A 23,089-nucleotide genomic window follows, 5' to 3' on the forward strand; every position below is an offset into this window, starting at 1 on the left:
ACTGGCGTTTTATCCTTACGAGGAATGCGAATTGCCTTCTTGGCGCACACAACTTCAGCTCCTATTTTGGACATCCAGTCCATGCCGACTATTACATCAAAACTTCCTAATTCTACGGGTATCAAGTCAATTTTAAACGTTTCTCCGGCTAAATTTATTTTACAATCACGGCAAATTTTATCGGCTTTAATTAGTTTACCATTAGCTAACTCAATCATGTACTTAGCATCGAGAGGTAATGATGAACAATTAAATTTAGCGTGAAAGTCTCTACACACGTAACTTCTATCAGCACCAGTATCAAATATAATAGATGCGGATAAGTTATTAATGGTAAACGTACCCGTAACAAGCTCCGGGTCTTCACATGCCTCTTTAGCATTAATAACAAATGCTCTTCCACGTGCAGGTCCGATATTCTTCTCTGGATTCGGGCACTGGCTCTTATAGTGGCCTTGTTTTCCACACCCAAAACAAGTAATGGTAGCCAAAGCAGTTCTATTTGCGTTGGTGGCAGGAGTCTTGGCACCATTTGTATTCGTAACGAGAGCCCTACAATCTTCAGCAAGATGACCCTGTCGATTACATTTGTTGCATACCACACTACAGTAACCAAAGTGATGTTTGTGACATCGGTTGCATAAAGGACTTTGTCCTTTGTAACCAAAACCTGAACCACTACCCGTACCTTTCGGGGTTTCTTGTTTCTTAAAAGTTTGTTGTTGATTACCTCGATCATAGCTTCCATTCCACTTTCTCTTGTTACCTGATACCTTCACATCAGTATTGAATGCTTTCTTATCCAAAATGACCTGATCCATTAGCTCGTTTGCCATGGTTATAGCTTCATGAATTGTCTTAGGTTTCGATGCTGTAACATTTGCCTTGACCTTTTTGGGCAAACCATCTTTGTACATTTCAATCTTCCGTTCTTCGGTTGGAACCAATTCAGGACATAGCAAAACTAATTCCATGAATCGCTGATTGTAGTTGGTGATTTCAGTACCAATAACCTTCAGACTTCGTAACTCATCTTCCAACTTCCTAACCTCGTTCCTTGGACAATATTCATTGATTAACATTGTTTTGAATTCTTCCCACGGAGTATCATAAGCTACATCTCCTCCTACAGCCTTCACATAATTTTTCCACCACGTGAGTGCACTATCTTGTAAAGTGCACGATGCGTATTTGGTCATGTCCTTTTCAACACAACCACTAATTTTGAACACAGTTTCCATCTTTTCTATCCACCGGGTTAAACCGATCGGTCCTTCTGTTCCACTGAATGATGAGGGCTTGCAAGCTTGAAAAGTTTTGTAAGTGCACCCCACACGAGGATTTGGGTTAACTGCAGCACCTCTTGCAGCCTCGACCCATAACATTCTGTCGTTCACTCGCTGATTGATGAGTTCCTGGATTTCTTGTTCCGTCATTCGGTTCAATCGCGCCATATTCTTCTATAAGAATGAAAAGAAAATAATTATTCACATGGAATATTATAGATGTAGTGTATATTTACAGTACATTATAGCTTATTAATAATATGAACCAGGTATTATTATAAAAGCCTTTTCTTCTTATTAGCGTTTTATAATTATATCTAGGGTAGTACCTACCCGTTAATGTTCATACTTAATAGCTTAGTACCGAACCAATTACTACAATCTAAATAATACTTAACCATGGAAAATTATTGCATTTCACACTTCACTATTTTACATATGCTTATCTTACATCGAACATTAAGCAAACCACACTAATAATATTATACAAAACATTATATGATCCCATGGTTTAATACGGCAGCGCATCGTTTGGTCTATTTTCTAGGACGCTTAGTTCCAATGAATGGCCTAACGCTTATCCTAGCTGTCTGCCTATATTTTGGCGGTGGGGCTGAAGAACTAGATGCCGGGACAGCACGAATAGGAATAGCGGGAATAGGGGTGGTAGTGTTTAGTGGAGTTGGTGCCACATCATCCTCCCTAAACTCGGGATTTGAATTTTCTAATTCATTAGCTTTTCGTTTCTTTCCTTGTTCGAACTTGTCTTTCGTAATTTCCTCGGTTCACTTTCCTCCTCGGGTTCACTTTCCTCCTCGGGTTCACTTTCCTCCTCGGGTTCACTTTCCAGATTTTCTATAGTTGGTTCATCCGGAATTTGTGAGTCTTCCCCAAAGATATTATTTTCGTCATCGGATAGGTTAATGACTGGAACACCATCTGAAGATTCTGATTCGGAGTCGCTGAATGTGATAATAAGTTTTGAGCCCGACATCTATCACACCACAACTAACTCATTAGTACTACATAATATTTACATATAAATTTTAACCAACAGTGATAAGCAATGGTTTTTGAAATCAGACCCGGTCAAAGTCCAGACTTACTAATGTATCCTAACGACTTATCAGTTAGACACACTAATGCAAACCTGGTTCGCTAAGACCACCGCTCTGATACCACATGTCATAACCCGTCCTTAACCATAAGAACGTGTTAGATAACGTATGATTTCATTGCGAGGTATTGACCTCTATATGCGACATTTTTAAAAGAAAACTGCATATATTTTACATTACAAACCACAAATCTTATTTTTGATACAAGCTTTAGACGATAGAAAGATGATTATCGTTTAGCGATAATCTTCGACTTACAAACTTTACAAATAATGATAACAACACGATTTCTAGTATATTTTACAACACAAATCCTCGGGTATGCAGTTTTATTTTTGACACAAATATGCGTACGCAAGATCCTGCTCAAATTCAACATAATGCAGCGGAAACTTCTAATTATCACCTGAGAATAAACATGTTTAAAACGTCAACATAAAGTTGGTGAGATATAGGTTTAGTGCCGGCAGCAATATATATATAGACCACAAGATTTCATATATAAACAGTTTAATAAAAATATTCTAAGTGGTTGAGCACTTGGTAACCATACTTAACATTTAATCACGTCGCATATTCCCTTTATTATGAAATCTTACTACACCGTACCAAGTGTAGTCACGAAACGAAGTACTGTGCAACCGTTGAATACTGGTCGTCCAGTCCGGTTGGGGTTGTCAGGCCCGATAGATCTATCAACAGGATTCGCGTTTACAATACCGCTGTAAATATTAGTTACCAAGCTACAGGGAAGTATGCCAGTGGTACAACTCAACGTAGAATATATTTTTCAGTTACTTGTGTCCATAACGTAAAACATAAAATACATGTATTCTCATCCCGAAATATTTAGAGTTTAAAAGTGGGACTATATACTCACTTTCGTCTTGAAGATATATATATAATTTGACTTGGTCTCCGGTTGATATCACGAACCTATCCATATATAATATATCAATACCTTTTCTTTTTAAACAAACGTCACATATATATACTTGTTATACTTTTAATACTTTGAATAATTCCTTAGTCCGTAGTTAGCAGTTCGTTGTTAGTAATTCAATTTTAATGGTTCATTTTTAGATGTTTAATATACCCGTAATGAAATAAATAAAACCCCCAACGAAATAAATAAAACCCCATCGTATATGTATTGGTCGAGATTAATCTTGACCCATGGTACCGGTGTTGTCAAATGACGTGTTGCGTACATAAAGTACCGGTGTTGTCAAATGACGTGTTGCGTACAATCATGGGATCTTATGATTAATCTTCTCGTATTGTTTACGGGTGATCCTGAACCATATAAAATTAAATTATGAGTACATATATATAAAATATCATGTTATTTTAAAAAGATGTGATTTATTTAATTTTCTCCAATTATTTTCGTAGCCAAACTAGTCTTAGATATCCGATCTCGTTTTGGTCATAGTTTCTTCGTTACAACTCCGTTTTCGTTGATTCAACTTGCCACTTCCTTGGATCGAGTCCCTCTTTAAGACTATGAACTGTAAATACCTTAGTTTGTATTCGAAATCACAGGTCATAGGTCAAACTTTAGTGAAACTTATGAAGTTAATCATTTTCCATCATGTAAACAACCTTAAATGATTATTTTTCTAAAAATACTTATACTTTGAGTTAAATCATGAAATTTTTATGTGTTATCATATTCATAGTAAAAATCATTTTTCCAGAAAACAAACCTCCAATTCAAAGTTTAAGATGGTTTTTAATTATCCAACCCAAAACAGCCCCCGGTTGCACTCCGACGTCATAAAAACAGTTTTTAAGGTGTTCTTTGAAAAACCAAGTTATACCTTGTTAAATTAGCATATTTTTAAGTTATATTACAGGTCTTGAAGTATTTTAAAAGTTAATTTAGAAGGATCTATTTAGTTTGCGAACAAGTTTGAAATCATTCAAACTATGTTCTAGTTTATAAACTCTTATATATATAGCTATAAATATATGAATTGAAAAAGAGTTGAAGTAGAGTTTTTACCTCAAGTTTAAAATGTAAAGTTGCTGGAAAGAAGTAGTAAAATAAAAGTTGAGAGAGTTCTTGCAAGTGTGTGTGAAAATTGGAAGTAAAATTTGGAAAATGAATGTGTAAAAATGAGTTAGAAATGGTGCTTATTTATAGGCTTGAAAATTTGGTTTTTAGTGAAAATATCTAAGATAAGTTAAAATTTATTATGTCATGAATGACATATTATTCCAATAATTGAAGATTTCTATTGGTATATACCAATAGTAAATACTTCTAGAAGCTGTGTATAGTACCCTAGATATACGTATAGGATTATTGAGGAAACGGAACGAGAATTCAAATATAACTATCTTTTGTAAATATACTTATATTGTTTTATGTATAAAAGCCCTTTAAAAATGATTAAATACATTACTTATACGATATATGTATAAACATTATAAATCATCAGTATTTATGTCAAATAACGTTACGTATGGTTATTGTTTTGAAAACTTAAGTTAGTAGTTTCAAAATATACTTATGACTTTTTGTTATTAATACAAAATGAGATATTAAAACATCCTTAGATCATGTTAAATATGTATGTATAATTATCATATATTGTATAGTTCGTGATATCATCGGTCAAACTAGACGGTTAAACGTTGTGTAAAACTCTTTTCAAAAACATAAGTCTCAACAATTTGGATTGCTTATCATGTTGGTAAGGTTTAATTTATGTAAATATTAATCTCATAAGTATAGAACGATCGGAAAAGTGCGGGTCGTTACAGATTCCAACCAGCGACGATGTGCCATGAAGATTTCTTTGTGGGAGTTTGATAACCGTGTTGATCCGGTTTCCTTATGGCACGAAGGATAAGCAAATTTACCTTTAATGCACCAACCCGATAAATTCGCATACGCATGAAAGTCACTTACCGTCCATAACAAAGAAGCACGCAGTGTGAAGTAACTCTTAGTTGATGCGTCTTAAGTATTAACTCCAGTATCCCACAACTCTTTCAACTCATCAACTAGAGGTTGCATATAGACATCTATATTACTACCTGGAGCAGATAGACTGGGTATAAGTAAACTTAGGAATAGAAAAGGTTTTTTCATGAACAACCATGGAGGTAGATTATATGGCATCAAAACAATAGGCCATGTACTATGTGAAACACTCATGTTTCCAAAAGGGTTAAACCCATCACTCGCCAAACCAAGCCTCACATTACGAGGTTATTTAGCAAATTCCTTATTCTCATAATCGAATGTTTTCCAGGCTGGTGAATCTGCGGGATGTCTTAATCTACCATCTTTCGTACGACTCTCTTCATTCCATCTCATCGACCAGGCCGTTTTAGGAGACATAAACAATCTTTGCAAGCGTGGTATGAGTGGAAAATAACGCAACACTTTTGCTCCAACCTTCTTAGCTTTATAATCACCATCATTATTAGCTTCTGTGGTTGACTCATTTTCAGAATCATTATTAATTTGTTTATATCTTGAGGTCTGACATACGTCACACTTAATTTTGTCCTTGTTTTCTTTCCAGTACAACGTACAATCATTTTGACAAGCATCAATTTTCTCATAACCTTGACCCAAATCTCTTATTATCTTCCTTAATTCATACAATGACTTCGGTATGGCAGCATGAGGGAAGGCTTCCCTCATTGTGTCAAGAATCATGTTGAATCCTTTTTCATTACATTTTCCATCACATTTTGAATGGAAGAGTCTAACAATGAACGAAAGAACAGAGAACTTACAGCCGGGATATAATTCTTTCTTTGCATCTTCCAATACTTTATTAAACTTTTCAGCATTTAAGTTTGGTACAGTCTGATTTTCAATTTGATGGATATCATCTTTATCTTCATCTTCATCTTCAAACACATTGAAGACGCATTGGGCCAATGCTTGCATATCATCTTCATCAGCATCTTCAAACGTTGGTGTATCATCCGGTTTGAAATACACATTTGGAATTTTATAACCTTTGAAAAACCCGTCACATAGCAAATGTGTTTTAGCCTGGACCCGATCAACCCGTTTGTGATTACCGCAATATTTGCACGGACAATATATATGACCATCTTTTCCCTTTTTAGAGAAAATACATTCTATAAATTTGTCAAGTCCTTTTTCGTATGCAGGGGAAGATCTACACAAGGACATCCAAGTCGAGTCCATCATATATAGACCTGTATTCTATAAATACATTTAATCGGACATAAATTAACGTGGTTCAACATCAAAGATTGTACTGTAAGAATTAAGGGGTATGGACATGAAACAAAAGAAATTAACCTGGTTCAAAATCAAAGATTCAAAATTAAGGGGTATGGACAAGGCGTATGAAACAAGCTGACCCAATTTTTCGATGATTGTAACTTATATCTTCAATTACGTATTAACTGATTAATAATCGATGATTGAAATTAACTTAGATCTGCAAACACATCTTCAAAAACTGATGATGATTGCAATTGCAATTAAATACGTACGATGTTATTATAAATTGTTAATAGTAATAGTAGTAATAATAATTATTATTATATGATGATTTTGATACATCTAATAAGATCTAATACTATAAGTTTAAGATAAAGATTCAAATAATTAATAAAATATAAAATAATATACATAATGTAGGTTAAAAGTTGGCCGGTGGTGTACGGATCATCACCCTTATGGTTTAGGCCAGGTATAGGGTTATGGTACATGGTTTAATGTTTATGGTATATAGGATATATAGGATTTAGGGTATCGGGTTTAGGATCAAGTGTTTATGATTTAATGTGTACGTTTACGGTATATGGTGTAGGGTTTAGGGTTTAGGGTTAAGTGTCTATGATTTAATGTTTAGGGTTTAGGGTTTATAAACCCTAAACCCTAAACCCCAATCATTAAATCCTAAACCCTAAACCCTAACCCTAAGCCCTAACCCTAAACCAAAAACTCTAAACCATATACCCTAAATCTTATACGATAAACACTAAACCATGTACCCTAAACCCTATACCCTAAACCATAAGGGTGATGATCCGTACAGGTATAGGGTTAGGGTACATGGTTTAATGTTTATGGTATATAGGATATAGGATTTAGGGTATCGGGTTTAGGATCAAGTGTTTATGATTTAATGTGTACGTTTACGGTATATGGTATAGGGTTTAGTGTTTAGGGTTAAGTGTCTATGATTTAATGTTTAGGGTTTAGGGTTTAGAGTTTATAAACCCTAAACCCTAAACTCCAAACATTAAATCATAAACCCTAAACCCTAACCCTAAACCAAAAACTCTAAACCCTATACCCTAAATCTTATACCATAAACACTAAACCATGTACCCTAAACCCTATACCCTAAACCATAAGGGTGATTATCCGTACATGTATAGGGTTAGGGTACATGGTTTAATGTTTATGGTATATAGGATATAGGATTTAGGGTATCGGGTTTAGGATTAAGTGTTTATGATTTAATGTGTACGTTTACGGTATATGGTATAGGGTTTAGGGTTTAGGGTTTAGGGTTAAGTGTCTATGATTTACTATTAAGGGTTTAGGGTTTAGGGTCTAGGGTTTATGGTTTAGGGTTTATAAACCCTAAACCCTAAACCCTGAACCCCAAACATTAAATGATAAACCCTAAACCCTAACCCTAAACCCTAACCCTAAACCAAAAACTCTAAACCCTATACCCTAAATCTTATACCATAAACACTAAACCATGTACCCTAAACCCTATACCCTAAACCATAAGGGTGATGATCCGTACAGGTATAGGGTTAGGGTACATGGTTTTAATGTTTATGGTATATATATGATATAGGATTTAGGGTATCGGGTTTAGGATTAAGTGTTTATGATTTAATGTGTACGTTTACGGTATATGATAAACCCTAAACCCTAAACCCTGAACCTCAAACATTAAATCATAGACACTTAACCCTAAACCCTAAACCCTAACCCTAAACCAAAAACTCTAAACCCTATACCCTAAATCTTATACCATAAACACTAAACCATGTACCCTAAACCCTATACACTAAACCATAAGGGTGATGATCCGTACAGGTATAGGGTTAGGGTACATGGTTTAATGTTTATGGTATATAGGATATAGGATTTAGGGTATCAGGTTTAGGATTAAGTGTTTATGATTTAATGTGTACGTTTATGGTATATGGTATAGGGTTTAGGGTTTAGGGTTTATAAACTCTAAACCCTGAACCCCAAACATTAAATCATAAACCCTAAACACTAACCCTAAACCAAAAACTCTAAACCCTATACCCTAAATCTTATACCATAAACACTAAACCATGTACCCTAAACCGTATACCCTAAACCATAAGGGTGATGATCCGTACACCACCAAAAACTAAACCCTACACATTAAACCACAAACCATAAACCATAAACCCTATACCAACCCTAAACCCTACCTATACCTAAAACCCTAAACCATAAATGTAATGACCCGGAATTTTCCGACCAAATTATACTTATGAGATTAATATTTACATAAATTAAACCATACCAACATGATAAGCAATCCAAATTGTTGAGACTTGTGTTTTTGAAAAGAGTTTTACACAACGTTTGACCGTCCAATATGGCCGATGATATCACGAACTATATAACATACGATAATTATACATTTGTGTATATATATGTATTTATATATATTTAACATGATCTAAGGATGGTTTAACATCTCATTGTGTACTAATGACAATGAGTTATAAGTATATTTTGAAACTACTAACTTAAGTTTTCAAAACGATAACTATACGTAGCATTCTTTGATATATATATACTTATAATCTATAATGCTTATACATGTATTGTAACAACCCGTCCTAATCCTCTTGGACGAAGTCATCAACATTTAGTTCCATTGCAATGATCGATTCCAAGATATGTCCTTAACATGAGCAAATGCACAGCGGAAGACTTAATTCGTACCTGAGAATAACATGCTTTAAAAAGTCAACATAAAGTTGGTGAGATATATAGGTTTGATGCTAGCAGCGTAATAACTATGGACCACAAGATTTCATGTTTATACATAATACACTCCTCGTGTATGAAAAGTCGTTGAGCACTTGGTAACCATACTTAACATTTAATCACGTCGCATATTCCCTTTATTATGAAATCTTACTACACTGTACCAAGTGTAGTCACGAAACGAAGTACTGTGCAACCGTTGAATACTGGTCGTCCAGTCCGGTTGGGGTTGTCAGGCCCGATAGATCTATCAACAGGATTCGCGTTTACAATACCGCTGTAAATAATAGTTACCAAGCTACAGGGAAGTATGCCAGTGGTACAACTCAACGTAGAATTTATTTTTGATCACTTGTGTCCATAACGTAATTCATTTATATAAACAGCGCATGTATTCTCAGCCCAAAATATTTAAAGTTTAAAAGGGACTATATACTCACCTAATGTATTTTGTAGTAAAAATACATATAACATCATTGAACAAGTGTAAGGTTGGCCTCGGATTCACGATCCTATATCATTCATATATCAAATATTATTATATACACATATATTCACATAATTTCTTCTATTAAACATATAATATTTATATATTAAGTGTAGTAGTTATATAATTAAATTTTAATCAATATATATATTACTTTTATATTATATCAAAATTAATAGTTTGTTATATGTAATATTTATATAATATTAATGTTAATACGTTTAATATATTAAATTTTATGTAATATTAATATATAATATTTATAAAAATATTACTATTAATAATAATAATACTAAAAAAATGATAATTTTAATAATAATGATAATAATAATAACAATAATAATAATAAGGTTTACCTTAGAAAATAAGCTATCTAAAAAAATGCCACAAATGGAACTCGAACCCGTGACCTCCACTAAACACAAACTTTCTTAACCATTGATCCATTTTGGTTCATTTGATTTATTCAGCAACCCATTTAATATAACCCGTATGTTCTTATTTATAAATGGATCCACTTAACAGTCCAATTCCAGAAGCCCAATAGCAGCCCAGCAAGATTTATTGTTTTTTTTTAAAAAAAAAAGGTCCCAGCCTAGTTTCGAACCGCAGACCTCTCGTTACCCAAACACTAGCCACTAAACCATTGCACCAATTCAGTTTTTCTGATTTAATACCCGACATATATATATATATATATATATATATATATATATATATATATATATATATATATATATATATATATATATATATATAACTCTTATTGACTGTTCCCTCTTCTTCTTCATTCAAGAATCGACCAGAGATATCACAACAACAAAATTAAATTTCGTTTAAGACTTAATTAGAACCAGTAAAGTATGAGGTGTGTTTGGGTTGTCGTTGAACAAGAAAACAGAAAAGTGGAACCGATGGATTTCAAGTTCATGGCTCGATATCATTACAAGCCCAACACGATTTTTATCTTTAAATGGCCCAAATGGAACAACCAAATCACGACCCCATCTTTAAAACTAAATCACGGTCCCAAAATAAAATGCGTGCACTAAAAAGATTTGGTTTAATAAAAGAATAAGGAATTGTAAACAAAATCAATCAAGTTGTGGTAGTCTCTATCAATCACTTTAGCAACAGTAATGAATCAAAAGTTGTTTGTTTGAGGCCATCCATTCGAAATAATTAAAGTAAAAGCAAGTTCTTGATGTGTATGTGTATGGGTTATATATATATATACAGTTTTTGCTTTGGTTTGTGGAGATAATAATAAGTCAAGTAATGGCAGCGATGGTTGTGGTTTAAATGGAAATAGAAACGTAACAGTTACAAAGTTGGTGGTGGTGATTCTTAGTTGGAGATGATGGTACGTGCAACAGTAGAAACGAGTTCTGCATTCGTATTAATTATGGTGGTGATTTCGGTTGAATAAGAAAGACGAAAAAAAAAACAAAATGATTGATGGAGGTGATCTAGGTGGTGACCAATGGTGTTCTCGGTGGTTATAGTGGTGGCTCACAGTTTGAAGTGTGGGTGGTGAGGATGGAGGCTTAGGGTGGCCGGAGATGATGATTAAAAGGTGACGGGTTGTGGTGGACTATGGTGGTTCTTGGTGGTGTTTTAAGGTGTTTGAAAATAGAAGTAGAAGTGGTTCATGTTGGTGTTCGAATTAGAAGAAGCAACAGGTAACAAATATCAATCAATGATCATAGGCTCTTGTGTAGGTGGGTTTGCGAAGAGAAAGGAAGATGGAGGTTGCTGTGAAGGTGGCGGATGGTGGCGGTATGGGTGATGAGTTCAAGGTGAAGGTCGATTGTTGTTGACGGGTTAATGGGTGTCGAATGAAGGTGGTGTCGGGTGGTGCATGGTGAAGCTACGGTGGAGTTTTTTTTTTGGTGATAAGAAATAGAAGAAAGAGAGACAGATATAAAAGAGATACAAGGATTTATAATTGATAATTGATTAAAAGAAAGCAGAGATAATCGATTCATATATAATGAATATGTGTGAGTCGACATCTGCTCACAGGCAAACAGAAAGGCAGAAGCAAACAAGAAAAATTAAACTGATTAAGATGGTGAAACAGAATATATACACGCGTGATTAACTTGTCCATATATATATTATTGTTTTTAATATTAAATATTACTAATTAATAAATAAGATTACAAATATGTAAATAATAATAACACAGATAATATAATTAATAATAATAAAAATAGATACATAAATAATAATAATATTAATGATAAAAATAATTAATAATATCAATAAAAAAAAATTACTACTAATAATATTTATATTTATAGTTAAATTTATATATACCATAATAGTAATGATAGTAATAATAATAATATTAATAATAGACGATAATTTTTATATATGTATACACCTGTACATATTTATTTACAAACAATGTTCATGAATCGTCAGACATGGTCAAGGGTAACTGATTATCCGGATATAGATTTCAAACTTTCTAGACTCAACAATACAGATTTTTGCTTATCGTGTTGGAAACCTAGAGAATAAAGTTTAAATTTGGTCGGAAATTTCCGGGTCATTACAGTACCCACCTGTTAAAGAAATTTCGTCCCCGAAATTTGGTAGAGGTTGTCATAAATAACAATAGGAATGTTTTCATGACGAATATGAGGTAATAATAGAGTTTTATCATTATTGGAAGATACGGATAAAACGATTCGATCATGTGAAGCACACGAGTGAAGCTATCACAAAGGAATGAAATGAGTGAATATGGAATTGTTTTAACCGATGACGTGGTTAGGATAAATTTCTGGAATTTAAGGGATCTAAAGAAAATCTTACGTAATAAGATTTGGTTCATCGGCGATCAAGATCTTCTTTGAGTTAATGCAGCAAATCTATTTTGATTTCTTTGTCGGATATTTTACTATAAAACTACCCCCTTCGTTTCCTTATTTCCATATCCCACATCTCCTACTTTTTCTCCTCTATTTCATACCTTAAGGTATTCTTTAAAATGCTTCATCCCGTTTTGATTTTTGTTATACTTCTAACTTTCATATCTTTCATTCTTCTTTTTCATATGCCGCCAGAAGAATCTATTCACTTTTATGATTTCCTTGGAATTATAATGTTTCTAATTCTCCCGTGTCTTTACGTTGCAATACGTATTGATATATACGGTTTGTAATTTCTGGGTGGTTGTTGGGTTTTATATTCTTCATTATTTTTCGGAGCTTCATGCTTTCGTTTTCTCTTCCCGACTTCGAGTCAAGCGATTAATGGTCTGGAATTCGTATGTATGAAATATGGAATAAACATAGCTAATGCTCTAAGAAAGAAATGGTAATGGCACGATTTTTGATTTGTCAAATTACCAGAATATCCTGGAAAAACTGAATCATCAAGAGAATGTTTTCTTGATATATTTAGGGATTAGATAGAATGTAAGAGCCGTATAACATGGCACATGATGATGGTACTGCAAATCATCACATTCCATTAGAAACTTAACATGACTTACTGTAATATAATGAAGTTGATCAAGTTTCATTATATTATACTAATTCATGCATCAATTCCCAACACTACTCCAAAACATTCATATTTTAATTTCGAAAGTTTCAAAATTTAGAAACTAACACAGTTTCTTTTATTTAATAACGCAGATATTACGGAAAGATACATGATCGCAGATAGGAATAGTTGTGAAAATATCTCCTGAAATATGGAGAATATGTATAACAGAAGATATGAAGATATCTTATAATATCTAAGATAAGATAATGATGAAGAATATCATCCGGAAAGGTTTAGAATATCGAGTAGGGTTTTTACTAATGGTTTCAGCAGGTACTGAATCGTTTGGATTCTTTGAAAGCAGATTCAGTTCTTGTGATTTATCCACACCTTCTTTCATACTTTGCTCAATCCGTTTTTCCAGTTCCAAATCTCCTCTTTTTCTGAGCTTTACCATCACATTATACTTTATCGTCAACATTTGACTGCTATATTCATTTACAGTTTTTGCTGCTTCATCAGCATTTCAAGAACTACTTCATAGTTCAGGGTGTTTTTCAGAAACTTCACATTCGGAATATGAAATTCTTAGGGATAGATGTTATAAGTATAACTGGAGAAGTTATGCGAGATTTCAAAATACTGATTGCGGAGTTCGCTAAAGAGATGACGAGCTGCTGGTACATCTGCTGATGACGTCACGGAATATAAAAGATTCTCCGGTAACGACGGCGAAAGAATAACGTATAAATATCGAGGTTATAGTAGGAGTAGTCTCACTGAGAAGTCGAAATGGAGCTGTGACAAAATTAGCTTCTTGAAAAGGAATTGTAGGGTTGTTTTTGCTAATAAATGGCAAAGGATTCAACACGGTATGTGTTAAACTATGAATTTGGATTCGAGAGTTTTTCAGATGCATAAACCTTTTTCTTCCTTAGATGAAATGCGGTTGGTTCATCTTTTCGATCGGGGTGTTTTCAAGAATCATGAAAAGTTGTGAATGCGAATTGTATTCGCCAAGATACGAATGAGGTTTAAGATAGACTCAAGTGGCAAACTTGAAGAATTGTTTAGTTTCATATGTTATAATCAATATTTTAATTCATTTTTTTAATTGTCCAATGTTGATAGTCCCAATCGGTAGTCCACAGTTAACAGTACAATAATTCATATATAATTTAATTTATAATATTCGAATTAATTAATACGTATCGTGACCCGTGTACATGTCTCAGACTCGATCACAACTCAAAGTATATATATTATTTGAGAATCAACCTCAACCCTGTATAGCTAACTCCCGCATTACTGCATATAGAGTGTCTATGGTTATTCCAAATAATATATATAGATGCGTCGATATGATATGTCAAAACCTTGTATACGTGTCTCGATATTTAAAGTGTGTAAAAATAAATAACAGAGATTAAATGACGATAAATTAAATGCGTAAAGTAAATAACAGAAATTAAATGACGATAAATAAAATTGCGATAATTAAATTGCGATAAATAAAATGTAATCAGTTAGCTAGGAACAGTTAGCTGGAACAGTTAGCGTGGATTCTTAACAAAATTTCAATTAGTTAATTCGTTTGTTTCTAACAAATTTTATTTTGTCCAATGTTTTCTTCATTATGCCACTTGTTGGATTCTGATAGGTCAAAATCCAAATATGAAATTGAACGAAAATGGATTCTGTGGTGAACGGATACGTATATTTATGGATACAAGTAGGATAGTGACTGACTGTTGAATCAGAGTCGAAGAATGTACCGTGTAGCTGATTAATGTGAAATCTAAATATTCCTCGGGTATTACCTACCCGTTAAAATATTTTCACCATTAACAGTTTGTACAAAAGAATTTTAATTACAATCTTTATGAAAATATATATTTGCATATATATTTTCTTCAGATGTAATCATGGATTTAATGAGTCAATAAGATATTAAACTCATTTGATTTACCATTAATACTAGATTACATAATCTCTAAAACTTTAGAAATTACATAATCGCCATGTCGAGCGAAGATAATCGATGTAGAACGATTCGTAGAACGATGATTATACTCGAGGTGCAGAATGAGATGGTGAGGCATGGATTGTTGAAACTTGGGTTATTGGTGGTACTGGTACCGTTGGTGCTGAAGCTGGTGATGTTACTGGTGTTGGTGATACTGCTGGTGCCTGCAAATTGTGTACCGTGCTCTCTAAAGTTAACACTCGAGCTCGGAGTTCTTTAACTTCTTCTACTAACCCTGGTTGGTTATCAGTGTGAGGTAAAGGTCGGATATCTTCTCTAGTTCCGTTAATGGTAGCCTCAAGATGAAAAATTCTTGCAAAAAGGGTATAAACGGTGTTGCGAACAGGTTCGCCGGTGAGCGGGTCAAGCACTCCGACGTTAGGTGGTAAGTTCGGCTCGTGATATGGAGTACCTTCTTCATTTCTCCATAGGGTAAGTATTTCGCGAACCCATCCCCACTTTCTAAAGAAATCACGATAGTTGATCGGTTGGTGCGCTCCCGTCACGCTATCTTCGGAGTCAGAAGAACTTGGTCGATTCGTAGAGGCCATCGTACGCGATCACAGAAAAGATTTTTGGTATGAAAAGCTTAGTGACAGCAAATAATAGTTGGATGGTATTCTCAATGCATAATATGCATAGATATATATAGTACCAGGATCCCTTAAATTACGGAGAAATTTACGGAAGATATTAAGCAAAGTCTATCGTAATAGATCCGCTAAGATATAAATTTGTCTATACACTATCTATGCAATAAAGGCAGTAAGGCATGTCTAGACTTAAGAATGGTAAACAGGCAATTCCCTAAGGATGATAAGTAGATGATTTCCGTCTAGAAATGATAAGCAAAACTTTTGACATGTAGACACGGTCAGAGTCCAGACTCATTAATGTATCCTAACAACTACTAGTCAGACACACTAATGCAAGACCTGGTTCGCTAAGACCAAAGCTCTGATACCAACTGTAACAACCCGTCCTAATCCTCTTGGACGAAGTCATCAACATTTAGTTCCATTGCAATGATCGATTCCAAGATATGTCCTTAACATGAGCAAATGCACAGCGGAAGACTTAATTCGTACCTGAGAATAACATGCTTTAAAAAGTCAACATAAAGTTGGTGAGATATATAGGTTTGATGCTAGCAGCGTAATAACTATGGACCACAAGATTTCATGTTTATACATAATACACTCCTCGTGTATGAAAAGTCGTTGAGCACTTGGTAACCATACTTAACATTTAATCACGTCGCATATTCCCTTTATTATGAAATCTTACTACACTGTACCAAGTGTAGTCACGAAACGAAGTACTGTGCAACCGTTGAATACTGGTCGTCCAGTCCGGTTGGGGTTGTCAGGCCCGATAGATCTATCAACAGGATTCGCGTTTACAATACCGCTGTAAATAATAGTTACCAAGCTACAGGGAAGTATGCCAGTGGTACAACTCAACGTAGAATTTATTTTTGATCACTTGTGTCCATAACGTAATTCATTTATATAAACAGCGCATGTATTCTCAGCCCAAAATATTTAAAGTTTAAAAGGGACTATATACTCACCTAATGTATTTTGTAGTAAAAATACATATAACATCATTGAACAAGTGTAAGGTTGGCCTCGGATTCACGATCCTATATCATTCATATATCAAATATTATTATATACACATATATTCACATAATTTCTTCTATTAAACATATAATATTTATATATTAAGTGTAGTAGTTATATAATTAAATTTTAATCAATATATATATTACTTTTATATTATATCAAAATTAATAGTTTGTTATATGTAATATTTATATAATATTAATGTTAATACGTTTAATATATTAAATTTTATGTAATATTAATATATAATATTTATAAAAATATTACTATTAATAATAATAATACTAAAAAAATGATAATTTTAATAATAATGATAATAATAATAACAATAATAATAATAAGGTTTACCTTAGAAAATAAGCTATCTAAAAAAATGCCACAAATGGAACTCGAACCCGTGACCTCCACTAAACACAAACTTTCTTAACCATTGATCCATTTTGGTTCATTTGATTTATTCAGCAACCCATTTAATATAACCCGTATGTTCTTATTTATAAATGGATCCACTTAACAGTCCAATTCCAGAAGCCCAATAGCAGCCCAGCAAGATTTATTGTTTTTTTTTAAAAAAAAAAGGTCCCAGCCTAGTTTCGAACCGCAGACCTCTCGTTACCCAAACACTAGCCACTAAACCATTGCACCAATTCAGTTTTTCTGATTTAATACCCGACATATATATATATATATATATATATATATATATATATATATATATATATATATATATATATATATATATATATATATATATATATATATATATATATATATATATATATATATATATATATATAACTCTTATTGACTGTTCCCTCTTCTTCTTCATTCAAGAATCGACCAGAGATATCACAACAACAAAATTAAATTTCGTTTAAGACTTAATTAGAACCAGTAAAGTATGAGGTGTGTTTGGGTTGTCGTTGAACAAGAAAACAGAAAAGTGGAACCGATGGATTTCAAGTTCATGGCTCGATATCATTACAAGCCCAACACGATTTTTATCTTTAAATGGCCCAAATGGAACAACCAAATCACGACCCCATCTTTAAAACTAAATCACGGTCCCAAAATAAAATGCGTGCACTAAAAAGATTTGGTTTAATAAAAGAATAAGGAATTGTAAACAAAATCAATCAAGTTGTGGTAGTCTCTATCAATCACTTTAGCAACAGTAATGAATCAAAAGTTGTTTGTTTGAGGCCATCCATTCGAAATAATTAAAGTAAAAGCAAGTTCTTGATGTGTATGTGTATGGGTTATATATATATATATACGGTTTTTGCTTTGGTTTGTGGAGATAATAATAAGTCAAGTAATGGCAGCGATGGTTGTGGTTTAAATGGAAATAGAAACGTAACAGTTACAAAGTTGGTGGTGGTGATTCTTAGTTGGAGATGATGGTACGTGCAACAGTAGAAGCGAGTTCTGCATTCGTATTAATTATGGTGGTGATTTCGGTTGAATAAGAAAGACGAAAAAAAAAAAACAAAATGATTGATGGAGGTGATCTAGGTGGTGACCGATGGTGTTCTCGGTGGTTATAGTGGTGGCTCACAGTTTGAAGTGTGGGTGGTGAGGATGGAGGCTTAGGGTGGCCGGAGATGATGATTAAAAGGTGACGGGTTGTGGTGGACTATGGTGGTTCTTGGTGGTGTTTTAAGGTGTTTGAAAATAGAAGTAGAAGTGGTTCATGTTGGTGTTCGAATTAGAAGAAGCAACAGGTAACAAATATCAATCAATGATCATAGGCTCTTGTGTAGGTGGGTTTGCGAAGAGAAAGGAAGATGGAGGTTGCTGTGAAGGTGGCGGATGGTGGCGGTATGGGTGATGAGTTCAAGGTGAAGGTCGATTGTTGTTGACGGGTTAATGGGTGTCGAATGAAGGTGGTGTCGGGTGGTGCATGGTGAAGCTACGGTGGAGTTTTTTTTTTGGTGATAAGAAATAGAAGAAAGAGAGACAGATATAAAAGAGATACAAGGATTTATAATTGATAATTGATTAAAAGAAAGCAGAGATAATCGATTCATATATAATGAATATGTGTGAGTCGACATCTGCTCACAGGCAAACAGAAAGGCAGAAGCAAACAAGAAAAATTAAACTGATTAAGATGGTGAAACAGAATATATACACGCGTGATTAACTTGTCCATATATATATTATTGTTTTTAATATTAAATATTACTAATTAATAAATAAGATTACAAATATGTAAATAATAATAACACAGATAATATAATTAATAATAATAAAAATAGATACATAAATAATAATAATATTAATGATAAAAATAATTAATAATATCAATAAAAAAAATTACTACTAATAATATTTATATTTATAGTTAAATTTATATATACCATAATAGTAATGATAGTAATAATAATAATATTAATAATAGACGATAATTTTTATATATGTATACACCTGTACATATTTATTTACAAACAATGTTCATGAATCGTCAGACATGGTCAAGGGTAACTGATTATCCGGATATAGATTTCAAACTTTCTAGACTCAACAATACAGATTTTTGCTTATCGTGTTGGAAACCTAGAGAATAAAGTTTAAATTTGGTCGGAAATTTCCGGGTCGTTACATGTATCGTATATATAATGTATTTAATCACTTTTTAAGGACTTAAATACATAAAACAATATAAGTATATTCACAAAAGATAGCTATATTTGAATTCTCGTTCCGTTTCCTCAAGATTTCTATACGTATATCTAGGGTATATGTACCCGTATCATACCCAGCTTCTATACGAATTTACTACTGGTATATACACGTCAAATCAACATCCTAATCAACATTATTACTGCCCTAGATATGAGGTAACTAGGATTTGTTAAGTAGTATGAATTATTAGTAAGAAAACAAAATTAGGAATCCTTTTCTTTCTTTATAAACTAAAAACGTTTTTATAAATGAACACCATTTCTTCACTCCATTTTCTCATACCTACACCCTCATTTCTCTCTCAAAATACTCCTAAATTCATACTTGATCATCTCCAAGCATTTTCCCCATCATTTAGCTTCAATTACAAGCCTTAAACACCATAAGAAAACTCTTTCAAGAAAATATCAAAATAACCACCCATTTGAAGAAGTTTACTTCCAACCTTTTTATCTAACTCCACCACTCTTTGATTCCAAGATTATTTCTTATCTTTTGCAGTAACTTTGTCCAAGTAACTTGAGGTAGTAACCTTGTTCATAATGTTATTCAATTCATATTCATATAGCTATCTTATTTTGTGGTATAAAATATTAACAACAAGAACATAGTTTGAATGATTTCAAACTTGTTCGCAAACTAAATAGATCCTTCTAAATTGACTTTTAAAACACTTCAAGACCTGTAATATATCATAATAATATGCTAACCTAACAAGATATAACTTGGTTTTACAAAGAACATCTTAAAAACTGAATCTACGTCGTCGGAGTGCAACCGGGGGCTGTTTTGGGTTGGATAATTAAAAACCATCTTGAACTTTGAATTGGAAGTTCATGTTCTGGAAAAATGATATTTCTTATGAATATGTTAACACATAAAAATTTCATGGTTTAACTCAAAGTGTAAGTATTTTTAGAAAAATGATCATTAAATGTTGTTTTTATGATGGAAAATGATCACTTTAATAAGTTTTACCAAATTTTGACCTATAACCTATGATTTTGAATACAAACTAAGGTATTTTAAGTTCATATTCTTAAAATTTGACTCGATCCAAGGAAGTGGCAAGTTGAACCAACAAAAACGGAGTTGTAATGAAGAAACTACGACTAAAACAAGATTGGGTATCCGAAGCTAGTTTAGCTACGAAAATATTTGGAGAAAAAGTAAATTAATCATATCTTTTCTAATTAATATGATATTTTATATATAATTACTTATGTTTTGATTTTATATATTTCAGGACCACCCGTAAACAACACGAGAAGATTAACCATAAGACCTCATGATTGTACGCAACACGTCATTTGACAACACGGTACTTTATGTACGCAACACGTCATTTGACAACATGGTACCATGGGTCGAGATTAATTCTGATCAATACGAATAGGATGGGGTCTTTATTTATTTTATTTAAGCAACTAATTGTGGACCACTAACATCGGACTGCTAACTACGGACTAAGAAAATATTAAAAGTATTAAAAGTATATATATATGTAACGATTACTTAAAAAGAAAATATGTTGATATATTATATATATGGTTAGGTTCGTGATATCTATCGGAGACCAAGTCGAATTAAATACCTTCAAGGCAAAAGTGAGTTTCATTTGCTCCCTTTTTAATTGCTTTTACAATATATATTTTTGGGCTGAGAATACATGCGCTGCTTTTATAAATGTTTACAAAATAGACACAAGTACTTAAAAATATATTCTACATTGAGTTATACCACTGGCATATTTCCCTGTAGCTTGGTAACTACTATTTACATGGGTATTGTAAACGCGAATCCTGTTGATAGATCTATCGGGCCTGACAACCCCAACCGGACTGGACGATCAGTATTCAACGGTTGCACAGTACTTCGTTTTGGTGACTACACTTGGTACGGTGTAGTGAGATTTCATAATAAAGGGAATATGCGATGTTGATTAAATGTTAAGTATGGTTACCAAGTGCTCAACCACTTAGAATGCTTTACATACACTTGCGAGTGTATTATGTTTATGATTATGAAATCTTGTGGTCTATTAACATATTGAAATGATTGTTATGATAAACCTATGAACTCACCAACCTTTTGGATGACACTTTAAAGCATGTTTATTCTCAGATACGAATTAAGTCTTCCGCTGTGCATTTGCTCAATATAAGGACATTACTTGGAGCCGATCATCGCAATGGGACCAAATGTTGATGACTTCGTCCAGGTGGATTAGGACGGGTCCTTTCAGTTGGTATCAGAGCAGTGGTCGTAGTAAACCAGGTCTTGCATTAGTGTGTCTAACTAGTAGTTGTTAGGATGCATTAATGAGTCTGGACTTCGACCGTGTCTACATGTCAAAAGTTTTGCTTATCATTTCTAGTCGGAAATAATCTGCTTATCATCCTTAGGAAATTACCTGCTTATCATTCATAAGTCTAGACACGTTTTACTGCATTTACTGCATTGATAGTGTATAGACGAATTCTTATCTTAGCATATCTATTATTGCGAACTTTGACTGATATCTTTTCAAAGATTCTCCGTAATTTACGGGATTTTGGTATTATATATACATATGTAAATTATGTATTGAAGAGTACCAAATCTAACTCCTATAATCTATTCCATACTAAAAATTCATTTTCCCCATTATACAAGATGGATTCCGCATTTAGTTTGAATTCTTCAGATTCCGACAGTTATGCCGATATGGATTTCCATTCGGGCTCCGAAAGCAGCGTCACCGGAATGGATCAACCAATTTCCCATCATCTATTCTGGATGAATTGGGGATGGGTTCGTAATATACTAAATCACTGGAGATAAGAAGAAGGTGATCCATTCCATCCACCAAATTGCCCTTTTGGTGATGAACCTGAAGCACTTACCGGCGAACCTATTCGAAACACCATTTTCTCTCTCATTTCTAGAGTATCTCGCCACGATTATATACTATCCCATATTACAAATCTTGTTCATTCGCTCGCTCCAACCGCCAATCATCCCGGTGTACTAGAGTTAACGAACTTCGCGCTCGCGTGACGGCTTTGGAGAACATGGTGCGAAGGTTGCAAACACCAGCAGCAGCACCAGCAGCATAATTAGCACCCCCATCAATAACATCAACAATACCATCATCACCACTAACAAACAACATTCGCATCACACGTCTCGACATCATAATCTGTCCGACAAACATCAACATCATACGCACCATAGATACCAAGGAGTACCAACAATAATGAACGATGAAGTATTGATCCATAACTTCATTGATATTCTGCGAAGAATATGTGGTTTCAAAAAGTTTTAGAGATTTCTTATTCTAGCTCAAACCGAAAAGCAA

General features: G+C 33.5%; 1 protein-coding gene across 1 annotated transcript; it reads right to left on the bottom strand.

The window, feature by feature from the left end:
- Window positions 1-5,627: 5,627 nt before the first annotated feature.
- Window positions 5,628-6,587, bottom strand: LOC139841240 (uncharacterized). The gene has a single exon (XM_071831467.1). It carries the CDS (start codon window positions 6,585-6,587, stop codon window positions 5,628-5,630), a length of 960 nt encoding a protein of 319 aa, XP_071687568.1.
- Between the last annotated feature and the right edge of the window lie 16,502 nt (window positions 6,588-23,089).

This window comes from Rutidosis leptorrhynchoides, chromosome 4, assembly GCF_046630445.1.
Source record: "Rutidosis leptorrhynchoides isolate AG116_Rl617_1_P2 chromosome 4, CSIRO_AGI_Rlap_v1, whole genome shotgun sequence".
NCBI lineage: Eukaryota > Viridiplantae > Streptophyta > Magnoliopsida > Asterales > Asteraceae > Rutidosis > Rutidosis leptorrhynchoides.

Coding starts and splice junctions, on each gene's coding strand:
- LOC139841240 (XM_071831467.1), bottom strand. CDS start 6,587: ATGGACTCGACTTGGATGTCCTTGTGTAGATCTTCCCCTGCATACGAA.